Source organism: Artemia franciscana, unplaced genomic scaffold (assembly GCF_032884065.1).
Source record: "Artemia franciscana unplaced genomic scaffold, ASM3288406v1 PGA_scaffold_55, whole genome shotgun sequence".
Classification (NCBI taxonomy): domain Eukaryota; kingdom Metazoa; phylum Arthropoda; class Branchiopoda; order Anostraca; family Artemiidae; genus Artemia; species Artemia franciscana.
The window spans coordinates 54,912-69,909 of NW_027062695.1; the positions used below are offsets into that span (position 1 = coordinate 54,912).

At 36.4% G+C, this 14,998-nt stretch overlaps 1 protein-coding gene across 2 annotated transcripts in view; it reads right to left on the minus strand.

Moving 5' to 3' along the window:
* The window catches only part of LOC136042000 (angiotensin-converting enzyme-like), a 165,409-nt gene that overhangs the window by 33,433 nt on the left and 116,978 nt on the right, over nt 1-14,998 (minus strand). For both annotated transcript variants that reach the window (XM_065726831.1, XM_065726832.1), the window contains exons 18-19: nt 8,257-8,543; nt 678-853 (exon numbers count right to left, since the gene is read on the minus strand). In XM_065726831.1, coding sequence (XP_065582903.1) covers nt 678-853; nt 8,257-8,543 — 463 coding nt within the window. The remainder of the gene's footprint in view (nt 1-677; nt 854-8,256; nt 8,544-14,998) is intronic.

Sequence of the window (14,998 nt, forward strand, 5' to 3'; positions counted from 1 at the left end):
ACATGTTTTACAATAGACTTTTACTCTTAAAATTATTTGATGGAATAGTTACAGTTCTTGAATCAATTTCAAATGGCAATTATTTTTCATTTGGTAGTTTATTTTTTCAAAATGTATTTTTAAATATTTGGATTCTATAGGTTAGGGTTCGTTCTTTACAAGGCTTTCTTAAGCGGGCAACCACAATGCTTCTAAGGAGGCAACCATGATCCTTGGAATCAGCTTTACGCAGTCTAGTTTAGCTCTCTGTTATATATTGCTCAAAGAACTCGGAGTTATGTTTAACTTTGCGTTTTTAAAACAAACCATATCGTGCACATTTAAACTTTCATAAATTCATGATGGACTTGACCTCTGATCGGTTTGTGTCAACCAGCCTAGGCAAAAATGTTTCAAAATTAGAACATATAAATTGCGAAGAAAAGCGGTTAAATTCACAGCCTGTAGAAAAATTTACTGCTGGAAGGGAAAATGCAAATAGTTCGGCTGAGTTCTTTGTTCAGCCGTCCATGGGAAAAAATTATCTGAGGGGAGGTTTATTTCCGTCATAATTAGCTAATCTGCACTCACAAATTACTAAAAATTATCTTATTTATTAAAAATCTGACTTCACCAATGTTTTTCTAGCCTTTCCAGAAGAATAAAATATGTCCTGCAGTTTACCTTTTGCAGCTTACCTGTAATCTTCTTCCTTGCAGAATTCCCAAGCTGAGGCATGACAGGTCACCTCTTTATTTGGCGGCTTGACGATCATGGATAAGCTTGTATTGTAAGTTGTCGGCATCTCTTCAAGCGTAAGGTTTACGTAGAAATTTTCTGATACTTCAAACATCTTTTCAACTGTCCAATTATTCTAAAAATAAAATATTTTGAACTCTTAATAAGTTTTAAAGGCTGTGGTCAATATAAGGGTCGCCACTCTTTGAGACAAAATTCCTTGCTATTGGGCTATTGAAGTCATAGTCCACAAGAGTTTCTATAGGCTCCCTTACCCTCTTGTCATCCCAGGGGTATGCTTGCCACTTGAAAGTAGCAAAAATTTCAATACTACTACCTCCCTGAGCAAGGCTTTTCAGCGCTAAAGCACTTTTCTGAAAATTCGCTACATGTGTGAAATCTTAGTCATTTAAGCTCATGCAGGTTATGAAGAGAGCGTATCAACAATTGCTCATAAATAGTAAAGGCTGTGAAGTCGAAATTTTAAAAGGATGTTAAAGAGGATGTTAAACTGAATCAAAAGATACTATTTTTATCTAGGTTGCCATTGGGGCGTTCGTGCAATATCTCAGGAGTGCCAAAGAATGTTAACTTGTAACTTTCAAAGTATGTTAAAAAGTAAACTAAGTAAAAAACATTAATTTTATACACATTGTTAGAACTGCGTATTGTAAAATCTAGGGAGACTCTATAAGGGTATCAAGCATGAACTTTCAAGATATATTTAGGAGGAAGTTGAACTAAAACAAAAAATAGTATTGTCATACAGATTGTCAAAAAAAACAAGTCTGCAGCATTTCTCAACCTTTTCCTCATGATGTCCTACTTGGCAGGATAGAGCTACATTATCCCTACAGCTTACTGTTTGAAAAGCGGTCAGTCGGACAGATAACTAAAATAATCCATGCAAAACTCGTCTAAAAAAATCTTATAAATCTTTGTCTTTTGGAACGCTCACATTTCAAATCGTTACTAAAGTACAGTTTCCCTACGTACAATTTCTGTTCGCAGACTTATATTCATATCCTTCCAAACTTATATTGCGTGTCATCCAACTTAGATGCGTTTTTGGCATCCGCCTAAACATTCCTTGAAAGCTCCACGTTAATGCCCTAAGCTTGCGTAGTGACAGTAGTTGTAGTAGCAGTAGTAGCATTATTAGTAGTGTGTACATCTTACTTTTTTTCATCATACCCTTCAACACACGATGCCATTTTTAACTTAATACCATCAACTGGTCCTAAGGCATTGCTGATTCCTACTCTTGACAACCTATGTGGAAAGAGTGTGTTTCAATTTATTTGAATATAGTATTTAATATTTTCCCAAAATTTCCCCCTTAATAATCATAAGTTTATTAGTAGTAGTAGTAGTAGCACCAATAGTTATAGTAGTAGTAGTAGGAGTAGAGTCAATAGTAGTAGTCTTTGCTTTAGTATCAGTTGTAGTAGTCGCAAAAATAATAATAGTTACAATAGCAGTTGTCGGATTAGAAGCAGTAGTATTGTGATGCAAATATTGTATTTTCGTTAGTTTCATATCCCCTACAACAAGTGTTATAAGTTTTAATTTCAACACGAAATTATTTCTAATGTAATGCTTATATTCCCTTTTTACAACCTGCATAAGGATGGCAGGTTGTCATCCGCAAAACATAAATTCTTAGAGATATTCCCTAAAAATTTCACCTTCATACCCTTAGGCATAGTTGTAATAGCAGTCACAGCAGTAGTAAAACTACTCAACTTAATGTACTTGGCCATTGCTATGATATTGTCCATTCGCTCTTTTGATAACCTATATATTTATATACTTCTTGAAATTATCATCTTAATGCCCATAACCATACAAGTAGTTGCGATAGCAGTAGTAGTTAGAGTAATAGTAATAGTAGTAGTAGAAACAGTAAATTTTGCAGTAGCAGTAGTAGTAATATTGCCTTTTAGTGAATTGATCTTACTCTTTAGGTATTCTCTGAGAGTTTGCACTTAATACACAAACCAATTCTTAAGATACGCTATTTTAACCATAGTGATTGGATTTCTTTGGGGACATGATGGTTCGTGGTGGGGGGGGGGGGGGGGGTTTCCGGCTGCTCTCAAATCACTTTTGACTCTTAAAAAGGTGACTCTAACTTCAATTTTCAAATCAAATGATTCCCATCTAAAGTTTATACGACCACCCGTTCTATAAAAAGCTTACATGCCCCGAGGGCATGACTAACAACCCTATACCCTTAAACTTACAAGTAGTTTCAATAGAAGTAGTAGTTAGAGCAATAGTAATAGTAGTAGTAGAACTAGTAAATGTTGCAGTAGCAGTAGTATTAGTAGTAGTACGCACATATTATCTTTTGGTGAATTGGTCATCCCTTTTAAGTATTCTCTAATAGTTCCAACTTAATACACAGCTCAATTCATAAGATATACTATTTTAATAATCTAAATTCGTATAGCGTCTTCTATTAGTTCGAATTTGCCATCAATATTCTAGCAAATTTAACATTCACATCCTTCACCTTAATAGTACTATTATCACAGAAGTATCGGTAGTAGTAAAAGTAATTGCAGTGTTAGTTTTGTATTAGTAGTAGTAGTAGTTGCAGCAGTATTAATAGCCATAGTAGCATATACATATTGCCTTTTGGTCAGTTGAACATGGCTTTCATGAATGCCCTGGAAGTTCCAATATTGCAAATATTGCCTTTTTGGCCAATTGATCATCTCCCTTATCATTTCTTGAAAATTCCAAATGAATATAATCAGGTTAGGTATACAATTCCAATGCATTCTGTCACCCGTTATTTGTCTTTTTGGCTGTGAAACCGGTTATCCTAGATCCTACCTTAAGCAACCTTCTCGAGTGTGTTCTGGATTGTACGGGAGTACCAAGAACATTTCCCTCAACATTCCCTGAAATACTCATAAAAATGCCCTTCGTATTTTGGGATAGTAGAAGTCAAACATGCATACCTTTTCTCAACAAAATATACTATATGTAAGCAATGAACAAGTTGCAGAAGTTGCAGCCCTTGCCCTGAGGCCTTGGGGGAGGGTTGATATCTCCAAAAGCATAATTACTGAACATTTCAACTTTGACTCTTAAGAAGGGCACTATAACTTCCAATTTCAAATCAAATGAGCATCATGTGAAGTCTATACGGCTGACCTTTCCATAAGAACTTGTATGTCCTCATGGTATAAATTATAACCCTATCCTCAGGGCACTGTCGGATTGTGTCAACCCTAGAGGTGTTATTATATGATATTTGGACTATTTTGAACAAAGAGTTATCTCATAATTTCAATCAAGCGAGTTTGGTGAAAAGAGGGGTTGTCGGAGGGGGGGGGGGACTAAATTCCCTCTATCACTTTTGACATTTAAAACGGATTAGAACTTCCAAATTTCAACCGAATGAGCCCACTCAAAAGTCGAACTACCATCACTTCCCTAAAAACCTTAAACATCCTGCATAATTGTTTAGAACCCTTGCTCCCAGGCTTTAGTGGTTTGTATCAACCGAAAAGCTTTATTATTTGATCTTTGGATTATTTGAATAAATGACAGTTTCAAATTCTTTATTCGATGTCTTCGGGAAAACATGACGTTTAAGGGAAGGGGGTAGCGGCTTTCTGGTCCCTTTGACTTTTAAAAATGGCACTAGAAATTTAGATTGGCAGTCCAATGAGTCCCCTTTGAAGTATATACGACCACCTCTCCAATAAACACTTTATATGCCTCCGGGGTGTAACTTACAATCCTTACCCTGAGATCTGTGGAGGCAGGAGTATCTTCCTCAAAGACATAAGTTTTGGACCTTTCAACTACAGCGAACAATACTGCGATCTCCAAATTTTGATTGGAGACCTTTGGGGATATGATGAGCATAGGGGGGGGGGGGGCTGGTTGCTCTCGAATCACTTATGACTCTTAAAAAGGTGACTATAACTTCCAATTTCAAATTCAATGATTTTCATCTGAAATTTATTGGACCACCCATTCCATAAAAATCTTAAATGCCTCCATGGCATGAAATACAAACCAATCCCATGGGCATCGGGGGTTTATGTTAACCCTAGAGGCACTATTATAGGTTCTTTGGACTATTTTGAGCAAAATCGCTATCTCAAACTTTCATTAGACTAGTTTGGTGAAAAGGGTTAGTTGGGGGAGGCTGCCCTTCATCAACTCTTAAAAGGGAACTAGAAGTTTCAATTTTCAATTAAATGGGCCGGTCTCCTCTAAAGTTTGTACAACCATCCATAAAAATCCTAAATGCCCCTGGGGCAAAATTTTCAACCCTTGTCCCCAAGTTCTGGGGGCTAGTTTCAACCCCGAAAGCCTTGTTATATGGTATTTAGACCATTTTGAATAAAATGGCTATCTCAATTTCTATTAGATCCATTTCGGGACAATACGACGGTCGTGTGTGTGTGTGGGGGGGGGGTGGATACCCTCCGCTCACTTTGACTTTAAAAGAGGGCACTAGAGCTTCTGATTACCGATCCAATGAGTCCCATCTGAAGTTTCTACGAGCACGCTTTATATATATAAAAAAAGGTGTATATATAAACATATAAACATATACACACAAACACACACACACATACACATATAATAAATATATATATATACATATACATACATAAATACATATACATACATATATACATACACATACACATACACATACACATACAAATATACATACATTGCTCGATGATTTGTTATTGGTGATTTTAGTATATATATATATATATATATATATATATATATATATATATATATATATATATATATATATATATATATATATATATATATATATATATATATATATATATATATATATACATATACATACACATATACATACATAAATACATACACATATACATATACATACACATACAAATATACATATACCACTCCAAATAATTACTCGTCTCAGTTTCCAATCGAATGAGCCTTTTTTGAAGTTTTTACGGCAGTATTTTTTATAAGAAACACTATATGCCCCAAAGGCATAACTTACAACCCTTGTCATGAGGGCTCTGCGTGGGGGTGGGGGGTGGGTTGGGTGTCCAGACCTTCCAGACCTTTCAACTACGTGGAACAAAATGGCTATCTCAAAATTTTGATTGTGTTTGGGGAAATGCTGGGTGTAGAGAGGTGGCTTTTTCCCTCCGATCGTTTTCAACTAATTAAAAGGGCATTATTCGTCTCAGTTTCCAATTGAATGAGCCTTTTTTGAAGTTTTAACGGCAGTATTTTTCTTTAAAAAAAACACTACATGCCCCAAGGGCAAAACTTACAACCCTTGTCATGAGGGCTCTGCGTGGGGGTTGGGGTTGGTTTTGTATCCAGACCTTCCAGACCTTTCAACCGCATGGAACAAAATGGGTATATCAAAATTTTGATTGGAAATGTTTGGGAAAATGATGGGCGTGGGGGATTCACTCTCTGATCACTTTCGATCAATAAAAAGGGCATTATCCCTCTCAATTTTCAATCGAATGAACCCTTTTTGAAGTTTCTACGACAACACTTACTATGAAAACCTTATATACCCCCAGGGCATAACTTACAACCTTTGTCCTGAGGACTCTGGGGGGGGGATATCATTTTCAAAAACATAATTTCTGGACCTTTCGACTACGTTGAAAGAAACGGGCATCTCGAAACATTGATTGGATGCGTTAGGCGAAGTGGTGGGCATGAGAGGGGGGTTAATTGCCCTCCGATGACTTTCGACTATTAATTTGGCACTAGCCCTTTCAATTTCCAATCAAAAGAGCCCTTTTTGAAGTTTCTACGATAACTCCTTTGATGCGAAGTGCCGTGGTCTAAGACAAACAAACTAAATCAAAAATGAAAATAATAATAAAACATATAAATAATTCATTGTGCTAACGTCGTTCTTTACTTAGGCAGCACTATTGCACTGCCTATGATATTACAGATACATGATTTTTATCGACTGGATGAGCAATGTACATAGTTTTTTGTAGTTTAGTATTTCCAAAGCATCACCTTATTAAAATAAAGGCTAAGGCCAAAGCTTAGCCTTTTCGCATACACTCAGAGCAAAAACTTACCCTTTTTCTAATGAAAAATCCTTCATCTAAACAATAGAAAAATTGCCTAACTTACAGTCCTCGCCCCAGGACTGGAGGGATATGGCATCCCTGCAGACATAGATATTAGAGCTTTTGACTGGTTTGAACAAAGCGACAATTTCAAAATATCGATTAATGTTGAGCAGAGTGGCACCTGAAAAGGGCAGAGAGGGCGGAGGGCAGCTTGTTTCCCTCCAATCTCTCTTTAACAAGTCCTCAACATACTTTCAATATTTCAACTTAATAACATCGGCCTTTCCGTAGATAATTGTTGATGTTCTCTTTTCAAAACCATCATGCGTGTTTTGATCATGTTCAGCATGCCTCTCAGCCTTTCTTAAAATTTTAACATTAATACCATAAGCCTTTTTGGAAACCCAGGATCAAACATACCCTCTTTTCCAATATCCTCAATTCCTCTTTCAAAAACTTATTTGTAAACAACGGAAAACTTGTATAACTTATGAAAACTTGAAAACTTGTATAACTATAAGGTACTACACTAAATTCTGGAATGACAGTGAGGGTTACGCTGGGTGATACTACCCTGAGTGATACCACATTTAGTTGGATATCTCTGGGTCCAATGAATGTCAGACTTATTATGCACATCCTAGAAAACTCAAACTACAAATATCATGTCTGCAAGCGTTTTGTCTGCAAGCGTGAAATTTTGTTTATCGTGAAATTTTGACTCGTTGCCATCTTGGGTCTACGAAGCTACCTGAGGCGTTCAAACTTTGGGGGAGTTGCGGGTCTATAGCCCAATGTTTATGAATGTTTGCATTAGATTAACGAAATTTCTTGACAACCACGGTCTCTGCAGTGTCTTGATAAATTTGGGTTCGAAGCCTGGGTCTCGTATTATAAAACTGAGATCAAACTCACTGCATCAAACAGGGACACCTAATGTCTACCCCATTTATAACTATTTAAGTATTTTGCTACATTCTAGGTTTAACAAGATGTAACTTGCCCATCTTTTCTGCTTCAGTGTGTCTGGGAAATTGAATTTAAAAAATAAACCATGATCCTTGCCCTTTGGGTTGGTTATATAATTTAGCCCTAAAGACACATTTTTGGATTTGCAATCATTCTGAATGAACCAGTTTTCTCAAAATTTTAGCGTAATATCAGCGGGCTTACGGGACATTTATTGGTTAAATTCTGCACACGAAGGAGAAGGGGATCTGGTTGTCCTTTAATTAATTTCTGAGCTTACAAGGGACACATGAAATAACACTTTTTGATAACTAGATCCCTCCATCAATCTTGTATAGCCGTTACACTGTAGAATATAGCTGGGGAAAGAATGTGTAGGAGATACGTGGCTCTATACGTCTTCAACTGAAAAACTTTGAATGACCAGAAGTTTCGCTTTACGGTATATGTATAACAGAAGAGGAAATAAAAAACTTACAGCCACCATATTATCTGTTACATCCAATCCAGGTAGTTCTGGGTATGGGGCAACAATTGGGTACAATGCTTCCCAAGATTGAGCCCACATATTGCCAAAAAGGGACGCTGGAATGAGATCTTTAGCTGCAAATTTTCCGGTATATTTTTCTAAAAGCTTTTTCCGAGCATATGCATGTATTTTCTCGTAGAGTGGCATTGTCTGGTTGAGTATTTTCTCTATTTGATTTTTGAATTCGTCTGCCATATCATAAGGCATCATCCAGAGGTCTCCGTAGTTTTCCAGACCTATAAAACGACAAAAAAGATCAAATAATCTATTCGAAAAAAGTATTTTTTGCATCACTACAACGCAATTCGACGATAGTTATCTTTAAAACTTTCATTATACAACTTACTTCGAGCCATCTTACACTATAGAATATCCATTTTCTGAACAAGGTAGTTACAGTTTAGGTCATCTTGGGAGTTTCAAAATCCGATAGAATTATTCTTGTGTTCATCAAAAGGTATCATCAAGTAATTTCTGCTGGCAAGGATTGAGAAAAGAGTGCCTTTGAGAAGGTGGAGGGATTCAACAGGTTTTTTAAAGTCAATTGAAGCAACAGGTCTAGTGTGGTAGGCTTAAAGGTGGGACGATATTACAATAAAAATAAGCCTTTTATAGCATAAATTAAGTTGCCATGACTCAAATAGTCCCTTTTAAAATGAGCGACTAACAAATGTAAGAATATAACATCAAAACGAAATTGTGATGACAATAAAGCAATTGAAACGCTTTGGCCGTAGTGCTACTATCAGCAAAATAATTAATTATCAGAGAAGTTAATCATCTGGAAGCAGATAATCAGACTAAATCTAAGCTTTAATTGGTATATCAGAAACCGTTGTGATATGCTAGAAGATTGTTATTTTAGAAAAAGTGTACCCATAAACCCATTGCTTGGTAGACCCCTCTCCTTCCTAAATAAGCAACTATACATTTTAGAGCCATGATTTCCCGAGGATTGAAATATGTAACTACTAAGTTGTTTCTTATCCAACATCAGCCAAAAGTCTAAGTTGGCCCAAGTCTAAAGACAAAGAATCCAAAAGTCTAAGGACATGACTCCAAAGTTGCATATAGCATAGACAGGCGCATAGCATGTATCTATTGTACATTACAATCCACATTAAGCCCTATTCACTTAAATGCAGATGCAATTTTACTTGTATATATATAGCCTACTGTCGATGAGAACAAAATATTATTGAAATACCGTTTTTGAATAAAGAAGCTGTTTAACGATGAATTATTCTTGATGCCCACAAATAAAAGTCGTATCTAGATTTTATCGCAGTAGGGTAACGTAGGTCTTCACATAAGTCTTATAAGCACAATAGAATATTTTCTGGAATATTTTTGAAATACACCTCATGGTCTGTGAAACACTGAGGAGAGGCATATATCAAACGTTGTCTCTAATCCACCGTAGTTCTACCCAAAATACCACTCATTTCTTCAGTAGCCCTTTAGTTGAAATAGGGCATTAAACATTGGTTTTAATTTACATCTTCTTAAAATTTGCCCAAAAAACAAAACTATGATTGTGCCTCATGAAGAGTCCAAGGGCTACATTATCGCATTCAAGTACGGCAGTAACAGGGTTGCCCTAGGCCTAAGAGTGAAAGTTATTACAGATTAGCGGTCCCGCCTAGATATCATTGGCTCAAATAGAAATGGCAAGACCATGCAAAATCCCTAAACTTCTTATAATGAAATATAGAGGATCTGAAAAATAAGTAGAATTTTCCAGAGTGAGCTACTGACATTTGACTTTATCTCCCTACCCCATAGCAAATTACGCCCCTGTATTTCAGGAGTCGTTCTTACAAAACTGGGACAAAATTTTAACTTCAGCGTTAAGAGCTAGGTGTCGAGGAAGGGACAACCTCCCCTCATCATAAACGTAATAATTTCTGTTCGCTTCAAATTTAATGTTGTTCCTTTATTGAAAAAAATTGTCTTCTTTTATTTAATTTCTGATCTTTTTTTAAATAATGCCGTGAAATCTGGCTCCACTTCCATAGAAAAATCTGTTCAACCTACGAATATATACTCTAAAACACTTAATCCTGGTGAAAATAATTGCCCTTAACATCTCCACAAGTAAAACTGAGTCGGCAAAGAGAAAGCAAGACATTAGAAGAATCTTGTATAGGAGTTCTGGCCACCCCCTGGAAACTGATGTTTGAACAATTTTCTATAAAGTGGGCGTCTCAAATTTTTATCGTATGGGCTTAGGGAAAAGAGCATGAGGATGGGCTAGTTGACCTCTGATATCTTTCGACTCTTAAAATGTGAGCTGGAATTTCCAATTTACAATCAAATGAACTTCTTAAATTTATAAGAGCAGCCCTTCCACATCAAGTGCCTCTGAGAAAAATAAAATAAGGTTTCGGAGCCTTTTGGCATTAGGGCTGGTGTGGGGAGGCTAGTTGCCATTGAATCACTTTTGACTCTTCAAAAAGGAACTTTCAATAATAATCATTTGGGTCCCAACCGAAGCTTATACGACTACCTCTTCCTTAATAAGCTTATATGCCCTCTGGGCATAAGTTTAAACTCTTCCCCGGGTATCAGAGGGAGGGGGGTATTATTGACCCCGAGGTTTTTTCATCTAATCGTTTAACTATTTCAAACAAAACCACTATCTCAAAATTTTGACAGGACCCTTTTAGAGAAAAGAGGGTGGGGGAACTTATGGCCGCCGATCATTTTTGATGGCTCTTAAAAACGTACCTAGAACTTTCATTTTTCAATCAAATCAGCCACCTCCAATGTTTGTACGACCACCTCTTACATAAAACCTCTTCTGCCTCTGGGGCATGACTTGCAACATTTCTTCCTGGGTTCTTGGGGTTGTGCACACCCCTGAGCTCTTGTTATTTAATCTTTATGCTATTTTCAACAAAATCAATTTCTCAAAATTTTGTTAGGATGCATTTAGGGAAAAAGGGTCTTGGGGGTGGGGCTAGTTGACCTCTAATCACTTTTGACTCTTAAAAAGGGCACTATAAATTCCAGTTTACAATCGAACAACCTCTCTCGTTTATAAGTTTAAAAGATTATACCTTGGATAAAAACCTTGCATACCCCTGGGATATAATTTGCAGCACTTACCCCCAGGTTCTGGGGGGCTGTGTCATCCCTGGATGCTTTCGTAGAAACTTTATATACCCTCAAGACATAAGTTAAAACCCTTTCCCTGGGCTCCGGGGGGGGGGGGGTGTTGACCTCGAAGTTTTTTCTATTTGATTGTTGGACTATTTCAAACAAACCGACAACCTCAAAATTTTAATTAGATACATTCGGAGAAAAAAGGGTGTGTGTATGAGGGGTTAGATGTTATGTGATCCTTTTTGATTTGTAAAAAGATAGCTAGAATTTTCAATATCCAATCAAATGAGCCACCTCTGAAGTTTATACGACCACGTTACATAAGAACCTTACATGCCCCGGGGCAAAACTCAAAACACTTGCCCCCGAGCTCTGGGGATTTGTGTTGACCCTGGATTTTTGTTCTTTGATGTTTGAACCATTTTCAAGAAAATGGTTATCTTAAAATTTTTGTTGACGGGTTTGGGGGGAAAGGCGTGGAGAGAGGCTAGTAACCTTCCGGTCTCTTTTGACTCTTAAAAAGTGAACTAGAACTTTCAATTTCCTATCAAATTAGCCCTCTATGAACATCATACGGGAAAAACTTCTAGAAGAAACGTTTATACCCTAGGGCATAATTTACAACTCCTACCCCTGGCTAAGAGAAAGGCGCAACCACCCTAGGTGGTTGCGTTAACTCTGGAGTTTAATTTATCTAATATTTGAACTATTTTTAACAAATTGGTTATCTCAAATTTTTTATCGCATGCATTTGGTGAAAAACGAGAGTGGGCGGGGCTGGTTGCCCTCAGATCAGTTTTGAATCTCAAAAAAGCGACTAGAACTTTCGATTTCTAATCGAATGAGCCCCCTCCGAAGTTTATAGGACCATCCCTTCCATATGAAATCCCTCTGAAAAAAATCATAAATAATCAAACAGTTCTTGGTAACGAACTGTAAGTAAGGAGTGATCCGGCTGAACAGTAACTGAAATTAAAAAAAAATAAAAAATTTGATACCAATAGATATGTCAAAAGAATCCGCTTATTATTCTAATTTAAAATACATACATTTCATTAAGCTTAGTCTTACCCATTAAAGCTTAAGGGCCTGAGAAAATTTGCCCGATTTTCAAAAAAAGAGGAAACACCCTCTAAAATTCATAGAATCTTAATGAAAGATACACCATCAGATCCAGCGTATAAGTAAACCCTAGTGTAGAGGGTTAAAGCTCCTATCTGCAATAATATGGAAGTTTGTATTTTTTGCCAGAAGAAAGATCCTGGATGCGTGTTTATTTGCTTTTTTTCCCCGGGGATGATCGTATCGATCCATTTATCGTAGAATATCGCAAGAAGGTTTATTGGAATGGAAGTTAAAAGTTCTATTGCCCTTTTTAAGTGACCAAAAAGATTGGAGGGCAAATAGGCCCACTCCCCCGCTCCTTTTCCCTAATATCGTTAGATTAAGATTTTGAGATAGCCATTTTGTTCATCACAGTTGAAAAGCCAATAACTATGCCTTTGAGTATAACATGCCTCCACCCACAACTCCAGGGGAAAGGTCTTAAAGTTATAAAATTTGCCCGTTGTATACGCAGAGTATTTGTTATTGGGAAGTATGCACACATTTTCGGGTGGGGGGGGGGGAATTTTGTGCTGGGGTTTTCCCCAAAGGGGAACTATCCATTGAGAGGGAAGTTTCCAGGGAGTGAACTTGTAAGGGGAAATTATATACTGTGCAAATTTACCAGAATTCTTATACAAAATTCTTTTTAATATGTCTTACTTTCTCTTTTCAGTCTCAATTTTACGCGTGAAGATGTTAAGAGTAATTGTCCGGGGTAAGTTTTCACCGGGGTTGAATTGTCTAGAGGATATTTTTGTAGGGAGGGGGATTTTTCCGTGAAGGTTGGGCCAGATTTTCTGGCACCACTTAACAAATGATCAAAAAAAGGCCTCTACAACTGAAAGTAAGGAACATTAAAACTTAAAACGAATAGAAATTATTGCGTATATGAAGGAGGTTGCCCCCTCCTCAACACCTCATTCGTTACGCTAAAGTTTGAATTCTGTCCCAATTCATTAAGAATGACTCCTAAAAGACAAGAGTCGTTTAATTGGAACAATCAGAAGCTTTTTTTAAAGTACTAAAAAACCTTTGCATAAAGAGCGAGATGTTGAAGAGGGGATAATCCCCTTCATATACGTAATAATTTCTGGTCGTTTTAAGTCTTAATGTTGCTCATTGCTTTCGGTTGAAAAAAACTTTTTTTTATTTAATGAGAATAAAATATTGGAGCCGGATGGCCTTTACTATAAGGAATGCTATAGCGTTGACTGTGACTGAAGAGTAAAACGGAGATTATTGGTTGGATTAGATAATACTGTTAAAATGGGTTCGGGGACTCTAATTAGATTGATGTATATAATAAAAATAATAATAATAATAATAATTTATTCCAGAACTTATTCCGTGGGCCATAGGAAATTTACATAACAAAAAAAAACCCAACAAATTAACTAAATTAAACCCCTTTATCTGTCTATACAATTTTAACGACCCTGAACGATCCAGACTTGCCCACCATATCTGGATTTCTTGGTTCTTCAACCTCTCTTGTACCTCCCTTATTACTATTCTGTCCCGTAGTAGCTGGTATCAGGTTCTAAATACTTGGACTCAATTGGAAAAAGAACTAGATGAAAAAGAACTTATTTTGAAAAAGACAGGTTAGTATTAACAGATGATTTTAATAATTACATTAATGATGATGCTGAATTAAATCAAGTATCAGTTTCAGGTATTTCGTCAGTAAAAATTAAAAATTGGTGGAAAAAGTTGTGGACACTATGCCTAGGACCGAGGTTGGTGGTTAGTATTGAATAATTTGATAAGAATAGTAGCGTAGTAAGTTCACGTGTGTGTATGAGGCTAGGCCGAGCTTAATTGATTGACTTTTGGTCAACAATCGTTGGGATCTGAATGATCCTAATGCAGAATTTCCTCAGCTTTTAAGCTCCGACAATCTTTACTTTTAGATATTAGTCTACGGAGTACTTCTTGTAATAGGGTGATTCTATGCATAAATCAGGAATATTCTGAAATAATTAATCGCCGAATACATTGAGAGTGGTAAAAAAAAAGAGATAATCTAAAATATAGCGAAGCATCTTCAGAAGATGAGGTTATCAAATTAGCACGCTTCTCAATTCACTATTTCATTAAATGAGTCTTTTCATGCACCCTTTGTTCTTAGAGTTTATTTGTTCAACAAAATGCCAATGAATTTGTTGACAGTCAGAATTATTTTTCTTTTCTGTAACCTTTATTAGGCGTTTTGTTGTTGAAATTTGGCAAATAAAGAACACACTGCTCATGCGGTTTTCAGTAAAGCACACGTGATGCTTTGGCCTCTAGAAGGTTACCCAACTCTTATTAATGCTAATATCTATTTTCCTTAGGATTCACTTATTCATTTTTAGCGCTTTATGTTATGTTTGACTTGACTATTCATTTTAATTTTTCTAAATTTTGAATTTCATCAAATTATTCATAGAAACTGTAGTTCACCATGAAGTTGAATTACTATATGACTTCATTC